The sequence below is a fragment of the Leopardus geoffroyi genome, chromosome A1 (genome assembly GCF_018350155.1).
Source record: "Leopardus geoffroyi isolate Oge1 chromosome A1, O.geoffroyi_Oge1_pat1.0, whole genome shotgun sequence".
NCBI lineage: Eukaryota > Metazoa > Chordata > Mammalia > Carnivora > Felidae > Leopardus > Leopardus geoffroyi.
In genome coordinates this window covers 9926991-9942670 of record NC_059326.1, presented here as the reverse complement: position 1 = coordinate 9942670, position 15680 = coordinate 9926991, and the positions used below count along the sequence as shown (strand labels likewise).

Here is a 15680-nt window from a genome sequence, read left to right as displayed (position 1 = left end):
TCAAATGACTTGTTCTCTTTAAGGTTCACTTTCGCTTTCCCCCTTTGTACAATTGGCATGGAATAATGACACCTGCCTCATTGGTTTGTTCCGAAGGTTAAATGAGTAGATACATCTGAAGCCCTTGGCACAGTCTCGCCCATCATGACAGCTGGTTATTATGTGTTATTTTCATGCTTGGGCCATGAGGTCAAAATTTCCTGGTCAAAAAGAATAATAGAGGTGCTTTACAGTTTATTGCTACCATTTTTAAAAAATCCATATGACAGTTTTATGGAATAACAAACGGTTCAACGTATGGGTTTATTTTACAATGTTCCTAATTTACTTTAAAATAGTTGGACATTGGGGCGCCTGGGTGGCGCAGTCGGTTAAGCGTCCGACTTCAGCCAGGTCACGATCTCGTGGTCCGTGGGTTCGAGCCCCGCGTCGGGCTCTGGGCTGATGGCTCAGAGCCTGGAGCCTGTTTCTGATTCTGTGTCTCCCTCTCTCTCTGCCCCTCCCCCGTTCATGCTCTGTCTCTCTCTGTCCCAAAAATAAATAAACGTTGAAAAAAAAAATTTAATAAAAAAAAAAAATAGTTGGACATTGAGCATGAGAACATGAGTTTGTATTACTGGAAGTCTCAACTCTAAGGGCATTTAGTAGCCCTTAGAAATTCAGGGGCGGGTGGCGCGCCTGGATGGCTCAGTCGATTAAGCGTCCGACTTCAGCTCAGGTCATAATCTCATGGTTCATGAATTGGAGCCCCGCAGCCGGCTCTGTGCTAACAGCTCGGAGCCTGGAACCTGCTTCAGATTCTTTGTCTCCTTCTGTCTGCCCCTCTCCCACTTGGGCTCTCTCTCTGTCTCTCAAAAATAAATACATGTAAAAAAAAAAAAAAGGAAAAGAAAAGAAAGAAATTCAGGGGCAATAGAGAAATTCAGCCTCGAAGCGTATTAATCAGAAAGCCATCAGCTCTTCTGATCTCAATCACCACTTGAGGCTTTAAAACTCAGAGTAGCGAGTATCAGAAGTGAGTTTCTTTAAGTGTTTATTTATTTTTTTTTAAATGTTTTTATTTATTTATTTTTGAGACAGAGAGAGAACATGAGCAGGAGAGGGGCAGAGAGGGAGGGAGACACAGAATCTGAAGCAGGCTCCAGGCTCTGAGCTGTCAGCACAGAGCCCGACGCGGGGCTGGAAACACGGAGTGTGAGATCATGACCTGAGCTGAAGTCGGACGCTCAACCGACTAAGCCACCCAGGTGCCCCTGTTTATTTATTTTTGAGACAGTGCAAGAGAGGGAGGAGCAGAGAGACAGGGGGAAAGAGGATACAAAACGGGCTCTGTGCTAAGAGCAGAGAGCCCGACATGGGGCTCAAACTCATGAACCATGAGATCAGGATCTGAGCCAAAGTTGGAGGCTTAACTGACTGAGCCGCCCAGGCGCCCCCATGAGAAGTGAGTTTCTGTTGGTGAAAAGAGAGGTTTGCTGGTTTACATGATGAATGTCAAAAATGGGCTCTCAGTGTTCAAATTAAACGTATTCATATTTTGAGGACTGGGTAAATATTGGGCAGGTGCTCCCCAGCCCAGGTGTGAACGGGCTGTAGGAATCCAGTGAGGCTTAAGACCATGTCCTTAGGGATGGCATCTGACTCAAAAGAAGCTTTTAGACGAGAGGAATCCCCAAGCTCGCAGTTATATGAACTGTCCCAGGCCTGCTTTCTAAAGGGAGGTTTGTTTAATAAAAGATCTATATTTGTGGCCAAATCTGGCCTGAGAATTGCTTCCTTGATAACAAGATAATGAGGCTGAGGACATAGCTAACTCTCACCCACCTTCAATGCCCCAGTGCCATTATATGCCCCAAATTACCCACGAGTCGTGGTTGGACCTTTTGGATAAGGTCAGTTCACAATGACCTTAAAAAGAGGTAGACTTAGGGGTGCCTGGGTGGCGCAGTCGGTTAAGCGTCCGACTTCAGCTAGGTCACCATCTCGCGGTCCATGAGTTCGAGCCCCGCGTCGGGCTCTGGGCTGATGGCTCAGAGCCTGGAGCCTGTTTCCCATTCTGTGTCTCCCTCTCTCTCTGCCCCTCCCCCGTTCGTGCTCTGTCTCTCTCTGTCCCAAAAATAAACGTTGGAAAAAAAAAAAAAAAAAAAAAGAGGTAGACTTAGAAGCCTGGGTGGCTCAGTCAGTTTGAACATCGATCTCTTGATTTCAGCTCAGGTCATGATCCCAGGGTCGTGGGATCGAGCCCCACGTTGGGCTCTGTGTTGAGCATGAAACTTGCTTAAAATTCTCTCTCTCTCTCTCTCTCCCTCTACCCCCTCCCCATGCTCTCTCTCTCTAAAATATAAATAAATAAATAAACAAATAAATAAATAAATAATAGACTTGAACTTGGATCCGGGATCTGCTCCTTGCCAGCTCTTTAACCTTGGGGCAAAAGTCCACAAGTGAGAAAGTAATAAAAGCATAGTCATGGCTATTATTAAGTGCTTAGCAATTCTTACTTCTCCTAATTATAAGTGGCTTTTCAGTGTCCCTTGATTTTCATTTTTCTTGATGTCTTACACAGATCTGCAAGTCAAAACTGTTCACTCTTATGCGTCTGCAACCTCTGTTGCTCTGGTCATTCCTCGACCTCTCTGGCTGCTTCCTGTCCCCTTAGAATAAATGTTCCTCAAGGGTGATCTTGTCTCTCTTTGTCACTGTCGATGCCCAGCCCCTAGCCCTAGGCCTGGGATATGGTAGGGGCACTCTGGGAATTTAATTACAGACTGATTCTCTTCTCACCCAGACTCAAAACCCAGAATTCTCTTTTACTCTCCTTCTCCTTTCCTTGCTTCCATGCAACCAGTCATGCTCCCTCTTATTTTTTTTTTTTAATTTTTTTTTTCAACGTTTATTTATTTTTGGGACAGAGAGAGACAGAGCATGAATGGCGGAGGGGCAGAGAGAGAGGGAGACACAGAATCGGAAACAGGCTCCAGGCTCTGAGCCATCAGCCCAGAGCCCGACGCGGGGCTCGAACTCACGGACCGCGAGATCGTGACCTGGCTGAAGTCGGACGCTTAACCGACTGCGCCACCCAGGCGCCCCTGCTCCCTCTTATTTATTCAAAATGTTACATCTTCTACTCGCTTCTCCATCTTAGGCCAGGCCCCATCTTGCATTTAAACCATTGAAATTTTCACCTACCAATGATCTCCAGCGCGTTCCTCCTCCCCCATCTAGATATTTCCTTTCCTTGGCTATCTTCAGTAAAGCTGCCAGGTTTTTCTATGAAACTCCTGCTTTGCACAAGGCATCATTCTCTTAAAAACAAAAACAAACACTTTCAACAACCCTCAACTGAGAGCATCCAAATCCCACAGGCTGGGCGGCACTGAAGAGTCCGCGACCTTAACCCGTGGACCTTCCTTTTGGGCGATCTTTCACTCCCGTCAAAATGGTTTACTCGCGATCTGCTGTTGATCCCTGTGTCCACTGTCCAGCATCTCTCAAACCTTCCTACCAGTCTCCCCAAATCACAGAGGAGGTTGACTCAAGTACACAGTGGGAGACGTGACTTTCAAGCCTGGTGTTTTATATGAAAAGCCATATCTATCTTGCATATATCTGTCAGTGGTAGGAGCTTTTCTGATGCGATGTTTTAAAATGCTTCCAACAGAGGGGCGCCTGGGTGGCTCTGTAGGTTAAGCGTCAGACTCTTGATTTCGGCTCAGGTCACGATCTCACAGCTTGTGAGTTCGAGTTCTGAGTCGGGCTCTGCGCTGGCAGTGCGGAGCCAGCCTGGGATTCTCTCCCTCTCCTTCTCTCTCTTCCCCTCCCCAGCTTCTGCTTGCTTTCTCTCTTAAAATAAATAAGTAAACTTGAAAAAAAGGAGGAATATAAGTAACAAGTAATGGCTACTTTTTAAATTAATTAATTCGTTAGCACTTTATCAAGGTCAGAGATTTATTTGACTTGTTTCACAGTAACACACTAGTGAAGAATCCCTCACTGAAGTAATGCGGAACATTCTAGAAGAGTACCCACGCAACTCTTGACTTTCTGGCGGCCCACTTCCTTTCTCTGCCTGGCCTCCCCCCCATTTAATTCCTCAATAACAGCCTCACAACAGGGAAGAGTGAAGGTAGTGATCTCAGGAAAGGAAGGGCTTTGAAACAAAGGATTATGATGAGAGTAGGTTCAGGCATTAACTGTTTTCTGTTGTCCTCATTAACCTAGGTGATTGAGAGACAGAGAGAAAGGATGTGTCAGCTGAATCACAAAATGTTATTGTGGGTTTTGTCCTCTCTGTAGGCGCGAACAAATCACACACACACACACACACACACACACACACGTACACACTTTCCCCAGCTCCCCAACCCCACTGCCAATAAGGCCTTTTGCTGATGGAAGTTACAAGAATCATCCCACTTCACGGTCAATTGCATCAGCTAGCATTCTTTTCACACCAGCTGAAGCATTGGTAAGTTTGAATATAATTGAGGTGAGGGAGGGAGGCTGTGTGCCCAGTGGGCGTGGCTCTTGGGCTCCAGGTGAGAATAGACGTTTCCAGACAGTTGCTGTGGCCGCGTTCTGGTTGCCATCGTGTTGACGTCGAGGAAGCAAACATACACGTAGGGAAGGAAGTCATCTTGCACCAAAGGTTCAGTCTTCTGCTGTCTTGTTCATTGGCTGAGAAGTCATTTATTAGTCTGAATTCTGCGAAGGCTTATATTTCATTTTGTTTATGCAGTGGCTTCTAGTCTATTAATAGCAAGTCCATTTTTGCAAGTCTTCAACTATGAAGGCCAATTTCCGTTAAAAATTGTTTCTAAAAATTATCATAAGAGAGACAGAGTGGTTGCTTTCCTATAGATAGACCTTCTGATATGCTTGAAGCCCGCGCTGACTTCTTTTAGGCAAGTTCGAGTGCGCCCATTTGCAGGGCTGCAGGAAATTCAAACGCGTGTGCTCCGTGCAGACCTTCTGCGCTCCCTATCAGCACGGCATCTAAGTGCTTAGGCAAGGATAACGAGAAGAAAAGGAGGCTAAACTTCTCCCGGGACTCTGGTCTATTGGTGTGCCCAGCCAAATTTTTAATTTGGAGAGCAATTCTGCAGAAAATGAACAGAAACTGCTATCTAAACATTTTAATAAGAATAAGCCCCCAAGCCAATATGCAATCGAGTGCACTGCTTTCTAGTAATTTCATTTATACAACAGCTCCCACAAGCTGTTTCTCTCTCCATATTCAGATAACCCTCGCCTCTAGGGTGACCGTAAAAATGATATTTTAATAATGTGCCACATCTGTGATCAGAAATACTTAATGAAACACTCTCGTGATCATATGGTAACAAGCTCCAAAGAACTATTTCCAGATTCAGACAGGACCAGTTTGCTTCTTGCGGTAACTTTCATCGGCACATTTTTCAATATTGTCTGCAAGAGATCATCCCTGAAGATAAGTGCGCAGGGTGGGGTCCAGCACTTATTTCAGCCGTGAGGCTTGCTGGCTCCCGTAGAACTTCTAGATCAATAGGAACATAATGTGAGCTGTATATGTAATTTAAAATTTCTAGTAGTCAGATTAAGAAAAGTACAAAGAAACAGGTGAAATTCATTCTAGTAATACATTTTGCTTAACACCTACAGCCACGAGAGTATCATTGCAACGTGTGATCCATACAAAAACATTATAAAGGAGATACTTTACATTTTTGGTATTAAATCTTTGAAATCTGGCGTGCACTCTACATTTACAGCACATCTCAGTTTAGAGGAGCCATCTTTCAAGGGCTAGTAGCCGCCATATTGGGTGGTACAGCTATAGAACGAAAAGCTTCTGGAAGAGTGGTCTTCAACTATCTGCATCAGGAAAATCCAGAGAATCTTAATAAGAATGTGAATTCCTGGGCCCAATCCCTAACCTACCAGATCATATCTCTGGGGGTGATGTGGAGGGATTTCCATTTTCTAATGGGTCCCCTACCTGGAGTTTGGCTTACTCAAATTTAAGATCATCTGTAAGGCTCCCTGTCCTGAATTTGCTCACAGCCCTTTAGCCATCACCACTGCAACCTACCTCCCAGTCACTTAAGCCAGTAGACACAATCATCCAACCCAGTCCATTCTTCCATTGACTCATTCAGTATGTCTGGAGCACTGATTATCTGCCTAGCACTGTTCTAGGCCATGGGAATAGAGGGATGAGCAACACAGACAAAATCCCTGCCCTTTGGAAGCTTCTATCCTAGGGCAGGAGACAGACAATGGACAAGTAGGGGACTAAATAAGTGATCTAACTTCAGGCGACAGAGAAGAAAAAGTAAAACGAGGGTAGGAGATGGTGGGTGGGGCAGAGGAGGAATCGCACTTCTACGTAGACTCCGCACTGGTCTTGGAGGGCTCTGTGAGGAGGTGACCACTGGCAGACTCTGAGCGCAAGGAGGGAGGGAGCCACAGAGCACCTGGGGGAGGAGCCCCGCATTACAGCCGGCAGCAGGAGGGCCAGCGGGGCTGACGCCCAGTGAGCCAAGGCGGGCAGCTCGAAGAGGAACACCGCCACCAACCGCACAGGCCCTGGAAAGCCACATCAAGGCACTTGGGGTTTATCCTAAGAGTGATAGAAATGCCCTGGCAGGTTTCAAGCGAGGGCATGTGATGTAACACCCAATGGAGGTGGCTATGGAAATGGTCCAGGAGAGACATAAGGTCGGCTCAGGCAACGGGGACAGCCAGTCGGGGACATTCTTATGAAAATAGCGTATTTTAGTCAAAATGGAAGGGGAGGGTGGGGTTCACGTCTTGTTTGTCTCAGCTTCATCTGTTCTATCACTGCACTGTTTCCCACAGGGGATAGAAAAGGTTATGAATGAAGCTTCCCTGCTCCTAAGGAGTTGGAAGAGACCCCAGCCTCCTTCCTAATAGAATTCTCACCCAAATGTTCACACGTGCACGAGCACACACACACACACACACACACTCCACCCTGCTTCTGCCCAGAAGACCCATAATCTCACCATCCATCCCTCTCCCTTTGGCTCCTCTGAGACTGGAAGGTAAGCTGGGTAGTCAGAATCCTAAAATGACTCACCCTTCTGTATCATCTGCCCCCCGCCTCGAGGGTGAGCAGGGCCTAGATTGTAATCTCACTAAGTTACATTATAAGGTAAAAGTGAAGGGGTTTTGCAATGTCAGTGTGGTGCCAAAGCAGTTGATTTTAAGTTCATCAAAGGTGAGCTTGACCTGGGTGGGCCTGGCCTAATCAGGAGAACCTTATAAAAGTGGGTCTAGAGGTCAGAGATGAAAAAGGCACCAATGTTGCTCTCCTGTTGGCCTTAAAGAGGTAAAAATGCCATGTTGTGCAGAAGCCCATGTGTCAGGGAAGGGGCTACCAGGAGCTGAGGGCTTTTCTTCTGGAGTGGCAAAGAACCGAGTTCTGCCTACAACCAGTGAGCCTGAAGAGAATGCCAAGCCTCCGCGGAGATTGCATCCCAGGCCGACATGTTGATTATGGCCTGCTGAGACCCTGAACAGAGGACCCAGCTCAAGCATATGACCTCTGACCCAATGAAACGGTGAGGTGGCAACGTATGGGGTGATAATCCACTAAGGTTGTGGGAGTTTCTTATGCAGCAATAGAAAATGAATCAAACAACATAACGATAATAAATATAATAAGTATAGCAATACCAGATGATAATATTCAGCACGTATTATATGCTAAAATTTTTCAATTGCTTTCTCTCTTTATAGCAACCCCATATTTTGAGGCTATTATTATCCCAATTTAATAAATGCAAAACTGGAGGCTAGGGGGGACGTCACAGAATGGAGGAGGTGACAGGGCAAGGGTTGAGCCCAGGCCTGGAACTCTGAAGACAGAGTTTGACCACTAGGCAGGGTCGCCTCTGACCAGACAGCAGGAGTTCTGCCCCGAGACCCTCTTCTTCATAACAGTCAAGTCTCCTCTGCACCTCAACCCCTGAGTGCCATCAGTCGTGGACTCTCCACCCAAACCAGAGTCCGCAGAGCCTCTGATGGGCCATGACATCATTTCCTGTCTTTGCCCTCTGGAGGTCCCATGGTCAGTTCGGACGGTGCGGCCTCTGGGAGCTAAGGGGTCCCCAGGCTCCCCCGAGCATATCCTGGCCCAGCTCGCCCTCAGAGCAACCCACTCATCTTGGTTTTCCCAGGACTGTCCCAGTTTTCAAACCGAAAGCGTCTCCTCCCAGGAAATCTCTTAGTCCCAGACAAACATGGATGCCTGGTCACTTTGTTGCCCTCCACACCAAGCCAGGCTGAGGTGGCCCCTGGAGCCCCCTCCACCTTGCAATCTGCGAAGCCTTTTCCTTCCCACTGCCCACCAGGACATTTGGGTCCTGGTCTCTACAGAGGGCTAAGAGCGGAAGCAACTCTGCTGGAGCCATGGGCACGGAGAAGCTTCTGCCGGTTGGGGTTTGGCCAGAAGACCCCAAGCGGGGCTTTAGTCTGGACCACCAGATAGGCCTAGGAAACCATGCCCACATGGGGGTTTTCCCGCGAACTGAGAAATCTGCTTGCCTTGGGCATCGCACGCGAAGCAGACGTCACACGGGCCGGATTCCATGTTTCATCCCCTCCACGCCCCAAGCAGGCAACTCCGAGAAAAGTGGGGAGCTGTGGCCCCTGGATTTGTCTCATTCTGCCTAAGACGGTGACCATCATGAGACTCAGCGGGGGTAGCAGGGACTCATCCATCGCTGTTCGCCTCAGCCGAGAGCTCAGTCCTCAGGAGTTGCGGGCTTCTCTCTGTCGGGAGTCCTGGACTCTTGACCACACCCAGCTATTATCTAAATTGTGACAAGGGACACCGTGTGTGTGTGTGTGTGTGTGTGTGTGTGTGACAGTTGGTTGCACCACCGTGAATCCATCCGCAATATGGGAAATGGCTCGCTCTACAGACGTATTTTATTAAATACTGCTAGCCAGTGATTTATAAACTCATTCATTCATTACTTCATTTGTTCAACCAATACCTGGGGGCCCCACAATGGGTCATTTGTTCAACCAATACCTGGGGGCCCCACAATGGGCCCGGCATTATCCTAGGCTCTGACACTGAGTTATGGCATGTTTCGTTTTGTTTTGTTTTAAATGTTTATTTCCGAAAGAGAGCACACAAGCAAGGGAGGGGCAGAGAGACAGGGGGACAGAGGATCTGAAGTGGGCTCCCTCGCTGACAGCGGTGAGCCCGATACGGGGCTCGAATTTACAAACCGCAAGATCATGACCCGACGCTCAACCTACTGAGCCACCCGGGCGCCCCACAGCACATTTTAAACTGAGATGATACGATGGGCGCTGGGCACGATGCTAGCACATAAAGATACCAACCTAATCTTCATGGGGTGTGTGAAGGATTCTTAAGGAAGTCAACAAAAGATCCTTCAGGAAGTCTGTCTAAGGAAGGATAGTGTGGGGGGCCGGGGGCTTGTTTTCGTTTTTGCTTTTGCATTTCTCCACAATTAATCCCATTAAAACATCGAAAGAAAACATCTTAATCTCCTAAAACACCCCACTGTCCCCTACCATATATCACTTTGCAGGACGCCTGTTTGAGTTCCGAAATAGCTTGAGGCAGGATGCCTGCGATGTGACAGTCTCCGAGCTTGGCACAGGAAAAGCAAAATAGGTGGGACATCAGGGATATCCAAGAGCTAATGATTTAGTGGGGCGGGGCGACATGCGCTAATAAACATCTTTCCATTGTAATATGGATTTGCTGCGGTTGAGATGTCGAGAGGGTGCTGTGGGAGGTCAGAGGGCAACACTAGACCAACCGGGAGATGGGAAAGGCTTCCCAGAAAGGCCACGCTCTGGCTGTGTCTCTTCTGGTTCTGTGCTGAGTGCCATTTATTTGCTGCAAATAATACATGAAAATATAAACACAGAGTAAAACCCACCCCCAAATCGCTTCAGCCCAAGATAATCCTAATTGACATTTTGGTGAATGCCTTCCAGGCACGCCTGCGTGCAAGGACAGTGTATTTTCTATTATCGTCGTCGAGGTTGAGGAAAACCGACTAGGTGTTCAAATGTAGCAAGAAACCCCCAAAAAAACTCGACCCCGGGCTGAAACATGTCTGCGCTTTATTTGAGGAAAACATAAATGTGGTCACAAAACATCTTCGGGAAGTGGGGTAACTCAGGAAACCTACAGAACTACCGAACGGGTCTGAGTAAGAGATACGGGGCCACTGCCATTCTCAAGGGCGGGGGAGCGGACACTAAGTTATTTTCTTCCGGGGAAAGCAAGGTTAACTCAAGCTGCGGGGCCCAGATGGTCATTCGATTTACAGCTGTCTAAAGAGGAGCTGTATCTTTCCAAGGGCTGAGTTATGATGACTTTAGGTATCGATCAGATGGAAATGCCGACCCTGTATTCGGCGGAGAGTCAGGGGATGAGGAGCAGAGGGGAGATGGTGGTGGTTACTGTCTTTATGTAGTTTTCGAAGTCACTTCCGAAAAAGAAGATGAGATAATAGTTGAAGATTCCGGCAAGGGACATGAGGAACAGGAACAGTATGATTCGCTTCCCAAATATGTAGCCCGGTGTGCTGGAAAAGAGAGAAAACGGCAGAAGCAGCAACTGAGATGGGCTTAACAAAGAACGTCACCAATTTGAGACACAAGGGGTTTCGATTATAGTTCCTTTTACTCAGGAATGCTCCACTGACTTCCTATGAAGAATGGAAGGGTCTCTGCTACTATTAGTCACTGAACGTATTTCAGAACCAAGCTACGAGAGCCGAGACCCCAAACCCCATCATCGTTAGGGCTCTGCTCTACAGCTTCTCTGCGTTCCCCCAGTGTCCTTCTGAACCCCGATGGCGTGAAGGCAGTGGGTGCTGTCGGTCGGTCGTCAGGCATTCTGATCCGGGATTAGGAACCCCAGTGACTCGTTCCGACCCTTTCTGCAGCCGCTCTGCTCTAGGAGTGCCTGCGAAGCCGTGCTGGCCGCTGTGTCTCACCCAGGACTGAAGTGCCTCTCCGAGGCAGGGGCTGGTTTCACGAACCAGTGAGGCTGATGGAATCTAAAAGGTGCTTCAGGATCCGAGGGTTCAATCTATTCTCCTGAGGCTGCTTGGGAATGAGCCATGTTCACACGAATGAAAGCTGGACCCCTAGCAGCGGAAGACAGGCTCTTACATTTTAAGTGAATGGAGGTGGGACAGAGATGTTTTAGTACATTCATATTCTTCTCTCAAAGGCTCTAAATCCTACGCTGCTTAGGCAAATCATCAGCTGGGGTCAGGAGGCAGCCCCCCAGTGATAGGTGACCACCTAATTGTGCACAGCGGCTGCCCTGGCTTCCCTCTGAACGATCCTTTTGTGACCGCCGTGGCCGGATCCAACCCGGGTAGCGCTAGCGCGTTTGCAAAATCCAGCCAAATGGCTCGTTAAGGCTGTTAACCACGACCCAGTGAGGGGACCCTTTGGCAATCATGGCTGCTCAACGAGAACAGCCAACTCAGCTAAACAGGTGCGTCAGTGCTACTGAGCATTATGGTTTTTGACATAATCAAGAGAGAGAGCAGAATTTGGCATCCCCAGGCTCGACGTTAGAAATTTTATCTTTTTGCAATGGACCCCAAAGCTTCATCACGGAACTCCTAACTTCCCTATGTCAAGAGTCTGACAAACGTTCAGCGGTGCGACTATTTCCTTGCTACTCAAAGTGTGGGCCGCGGACCAGCAGCGTTGGTGTCCACCGGGGGCTTGTTAAGAAATGCAGAATCGCAGGTCCCTCTCTGGATTCAGCACATCCAAATCTGCGTTTTGACAAGTCCCTCCGTGACTCACAGGCCATCAAAGTTTGAGAAACATGGCTGGCCGACATTGTCCCTGCTCCTTGGCCCGCTGTGTTCTTCTGCCCCGTTCTGACCTGTTCTTCTTTCCTCGGTTCCCTGTTTACAGTCATGCTCATGAAGTGAGACCTCCTGTTTCTTTATTGGGGAGAAAAATAATATGCTCTCTAAAGAGAGCATGATGGGCTAAATTGTGTCCTCCCCTCCCCCCCCCCATTCATATGTTGAAGTCCTAACCCCAATTCCTCAGGACACGACCGTGTTTAGAGACAGAATCTTTAAAGAGATAATTAAGGTAAAAATGTTATCACCAGGGTGGACCCTGGCTCAATATGGCTGGTGTCCTTTAAGAAGAGAAGATCTGAACACAGACCCACACAGAAGGAAGACACAGGGGAAAGATGGCCACCCGTGAGCCAAGGAGGGAGGTGTCAGAAGAAACAAGGCAGCCGACACCTTGATCTCAGATTTCTACCCTCCGGAGACAATCTCTGTGGTCTGAGCCACGCCGTCTACGGTACTTGATTACAGTGGCCCTGGCGGACAAATGCAGTCACCTGCTAATGCTGATGAGAAAGTAACAGAATCTAAGGAAGGGCTATCTTTCAGCCAGAGAATAGAGGGCTCAGAGAAATTAACTTGTGAAAAGTCAAATATTGTGGTGGCTCAGATTTATCACAGGAATGAGGCCACCATATGTTCATTACAGAAACAAGAAAAAGCGATCTGCGAAGCTGTTTCAGAATGTGCTCGAGATAAATCTGCGGTGAAGGATGAAATGGCAGCGCCTGCTGCTGAAATAGTGGTGTTCTCGACTTGGGGGCAGCATTTTTCAAAGGTCTCAAGGCATCCCGCCCCCGAGGAGACGGCTGTGTGGTGCCTTAACTCTTCCCGGACCGTGCGAAGGGCGTGGAAGGCAAGGGTTCAGCAGGGCTGAGTGTGAATGGGGGTCCCCACCTCGGGCACTTCGGGAGCCTCGGTTTGAAATCTGTCCAGCCTGGCGGTGGGCGCGGTGGGGGCAGAAGGAAGGGCCGGGGTGGGGGGCCCGCGGGACCCGTCCTGCATAATTAGACTGAAACCCAAGGCATCTCTATGATTGTCTCTGGAAGCTGATGCACAGTTCTCTCTAAATGGGGCGGGGAAGGTCAGAATTAAACGAAGCATCTGAGGGACTGGCATTTTACATCTGTGACTTTGTGAGGTATTGGTAACCCATTATCCAGGTGGGGAAACTGAGAAGAGGCAGGTTGAATGATGTGCCTCAGGGCACACAGCCAGGAAGAGGCAAAGTGGGAATTCAAACCTGTCTGGGTGAGGCCAGAGTCCTGCTCTGTCTACCTTCCCGAGGGCTCCTTTGGAGACTAGGATTTTGTTGTTACGTTTCGAAATAAATGTATCCCCCCTCTCTTACACACACACACAGCATCAAACCTACGTGAAAACATCAAAAAGGCATTATGACAGGGGCGCCCGGGTGGCTCAGTCGGTTGAGCCCCCAACTTCCGCCCAGGTCACGATCTCTCACCATTTGTGAGTTCGAGCCCCGTGTCGGGCTCTGTGCCGACGGCTCGGAGCCTGGAACCTGTTTCGGATTCTGTGTCTCCTTCTCTCTCTGCGCCCCTGCCCCCCAACTTGTGCTCTGTCTCTCCCTGTCAAAAATAAATAAAATAAAATAAAAAATTCCAAAAGGCATTATGACAGACAATTCCCATCTCGAATGTGCCTAAAACTTCGAGGAGGAGAAGGTGTGGTGTGAGGTGTAGCTGGGGCCAGGCACCAGGACCCCTGAGCTCCAGCCCCCCCTCCCTGCTGTGTGGCCTTGGGCAAGTCGCTGACCCTCCCCCGCCTCACATAAAAATATATACAAAATGTGGGTGGAAAAAAGAAAACTGCATGGTCCCATCTGGCCTTAAAATTCTGTTCTTTTCAGAAAGGAAATACCACTTTAAACCCGGTAACTTCTAAAGGGAATAAAAATTGTAAGGCCCACGAGAACAAGATATTGTTCCTCTGCTCACCCACATATCTCCAATAAATCAGGCCCTCCAGAGATTCTTGTCAAATGAATCATTCTTAGAAAAGAGGCATGAACAGCCTTCAGTGATTCCCACACTGTGTGCAGAAGTTGTTAAAATGCATGCTCCCAGGCTCCCACCCTAGAGATTCTGATTCAGTACGTTCAGGGTGAGGCCCAGGAATGTCTATTTTCAACAAGCACCCCCAGGCAATTCTTGGTGCACTTGGTTGTTGGTTGGTGGGTTGCACTTTAGAAACACCAGCCTTGAGGGGCGCCTGGGTGGCTCAGTCGGTTAAGCGGCTGACTTCGGCTCAGGTCACGATCTCGCGGTCCGTGAGTTCGAGCCCCGCGTCGGGCTCTGTGCTGACCGCTCAGAGCCTGGAGTCTATGTCTCTTTCTCTCTCTGCCCTTCCCCTGTTCATGCTCTCTCTTTCTCTCTTTCTCTCTCTGTCTCTTTCAAAAATAAATAAACATTTTTTTTAAAAAGTCAAGTAAAGGTAGATGATAAAAGACAAGTAGTCTTGTAACATAATGCCAATTGCCACTGAGTTTGGGTCCCAATAGTAGCTTAGAATGAAAGGGGAAGAAACTAAATTCATTTTTTTTTTAAGAGTCAGACAGTGAGCGGGGGAGGGGCAGAGAGACAGAGGGAAAGAGAATCTCTGACAGGCTGCATGCTGTCAGGACAGAACCCAACACAGGGCTCGATCTCACGGCCCTGAGATCTGAGATCTGAGACCTGAGCTGAAATCAAGAGTCGGACGCTTAACCTACTGAGCTACCCAGGTGCCCCTGAAACTCACGTGGTTTGAGATGCTACAAACTACCTAATTAAAACAGGGAGAAAAGTGTCAGGGAGGGCTGAGAATGAGAGCCATAAGCTTCTAGGGGGGACAAAGGTGGGGGCTCCAAAATTCCAGAAGGAAGAAGCTTCGGTGGGGGAGACACATCAAGGAATGTCATGCCCACCCACTGCACCCAAAATGACACTAGAACTTCTGATGTGGATAGGGCCAAAGCAACTTCTGGGGAGGAGCAAAGATAATTGACAGCCCCCCGGGAGAAATTCCTGGAAGGGTCTCCCTGAGCAGCATCTTCCTCTATGGTGAGCCCAAGAACTAAAGCAGATCCCGAAGACATTTGGCCATTAGAGCATCTGCAGAGAACAAGTGTGACACGGCCCAGGGACGGAAGTGGGGATCCGAAAGAGGGGGTCCACGGCGGAAGAGGGTATTAGCACATAGTTTCCAGAAGGCAGAACTGAAAATCCTCTGGGACCTAGCCATGGAGTTTCTCGGAGCTGCATCTACCTCAAACTATATGTCGGTCTAGGTTAGGATTAGACATTTCATCCCATAGATGTCGTTTCTCCTGATGCCAATAGCTCCGAACTCTGTGTTCAGAAGTATTGTGAGGCCGTGTTCGGTCTCAGCAGGAGGGAGCACCATGATGGATGAGTAATGAAGGCTGTGGGTGCGGGACAGGTGAGAAGGCTCTGAAGGCACCACAGACAGTGGTAAAGGGGCCGGTGGGATCTCACGGGGGAGACTAGGACAGGATTTAAGAGGTTAGGCCAATTACATTTTAATGAGGTCCAGGGAAGTCTAGTATTTTTAAGATTTTCAGTCTAGATCTTATTATTTTTTGCCACCTCGGTTCATTCCCTAGCAGTGATTACCTTTAAAATGCAGAGAGCCTAACGGGCAAATCCACAAATGTTGTCATGCTCCACGGATTGCCTTAGAATTAAAGCAACTTTAAGATCTCAGGCGAGAGGTGACAGGCGAAGAGAACAGTGGCTGGGCCAGACCCCGGAGACTCTGCGG

At 48.4% G+C, this 15680-nt stretch overlaps 1 protein-coding gene across 3 annotated transcripts in view; it reads right to left on the bottom strand.

Moving 5' to 3' along the window:
- Positions 1-9207: 9207 nt before the first annotated feature.
- The window catches only part of LOC123593515 (arachidonate 5-lipoxygenase activating protein), a 29260-nt gene continuing 22787 nt past the window's right edge, over positions 9208-15680 (bottom strand). The window contains exons 6-7 of one of the 3 annotated variants that reach the window (XR_006710364.1): positions 15533-15674; positions 10485-10586 (exon numbers count right to left, since the gene is read on the bottom strand). Coding sequence is in view for 2 of the 3 variants with exons in the window: in XM_045469640.1 (XP_045325596.1) it covers positions 10424-10586 (163 nt within the window). In the remaining variant the exon portion in view is untranslated. Of the gene's footprint in view, positions 9890-10102; positions 10587-15532; positions 15675-15680 lie in introns of those variants that run through there. The other 2 variants (XM_045469723.1, XM_045469640.1) reach the window with 2 other exon arrangements.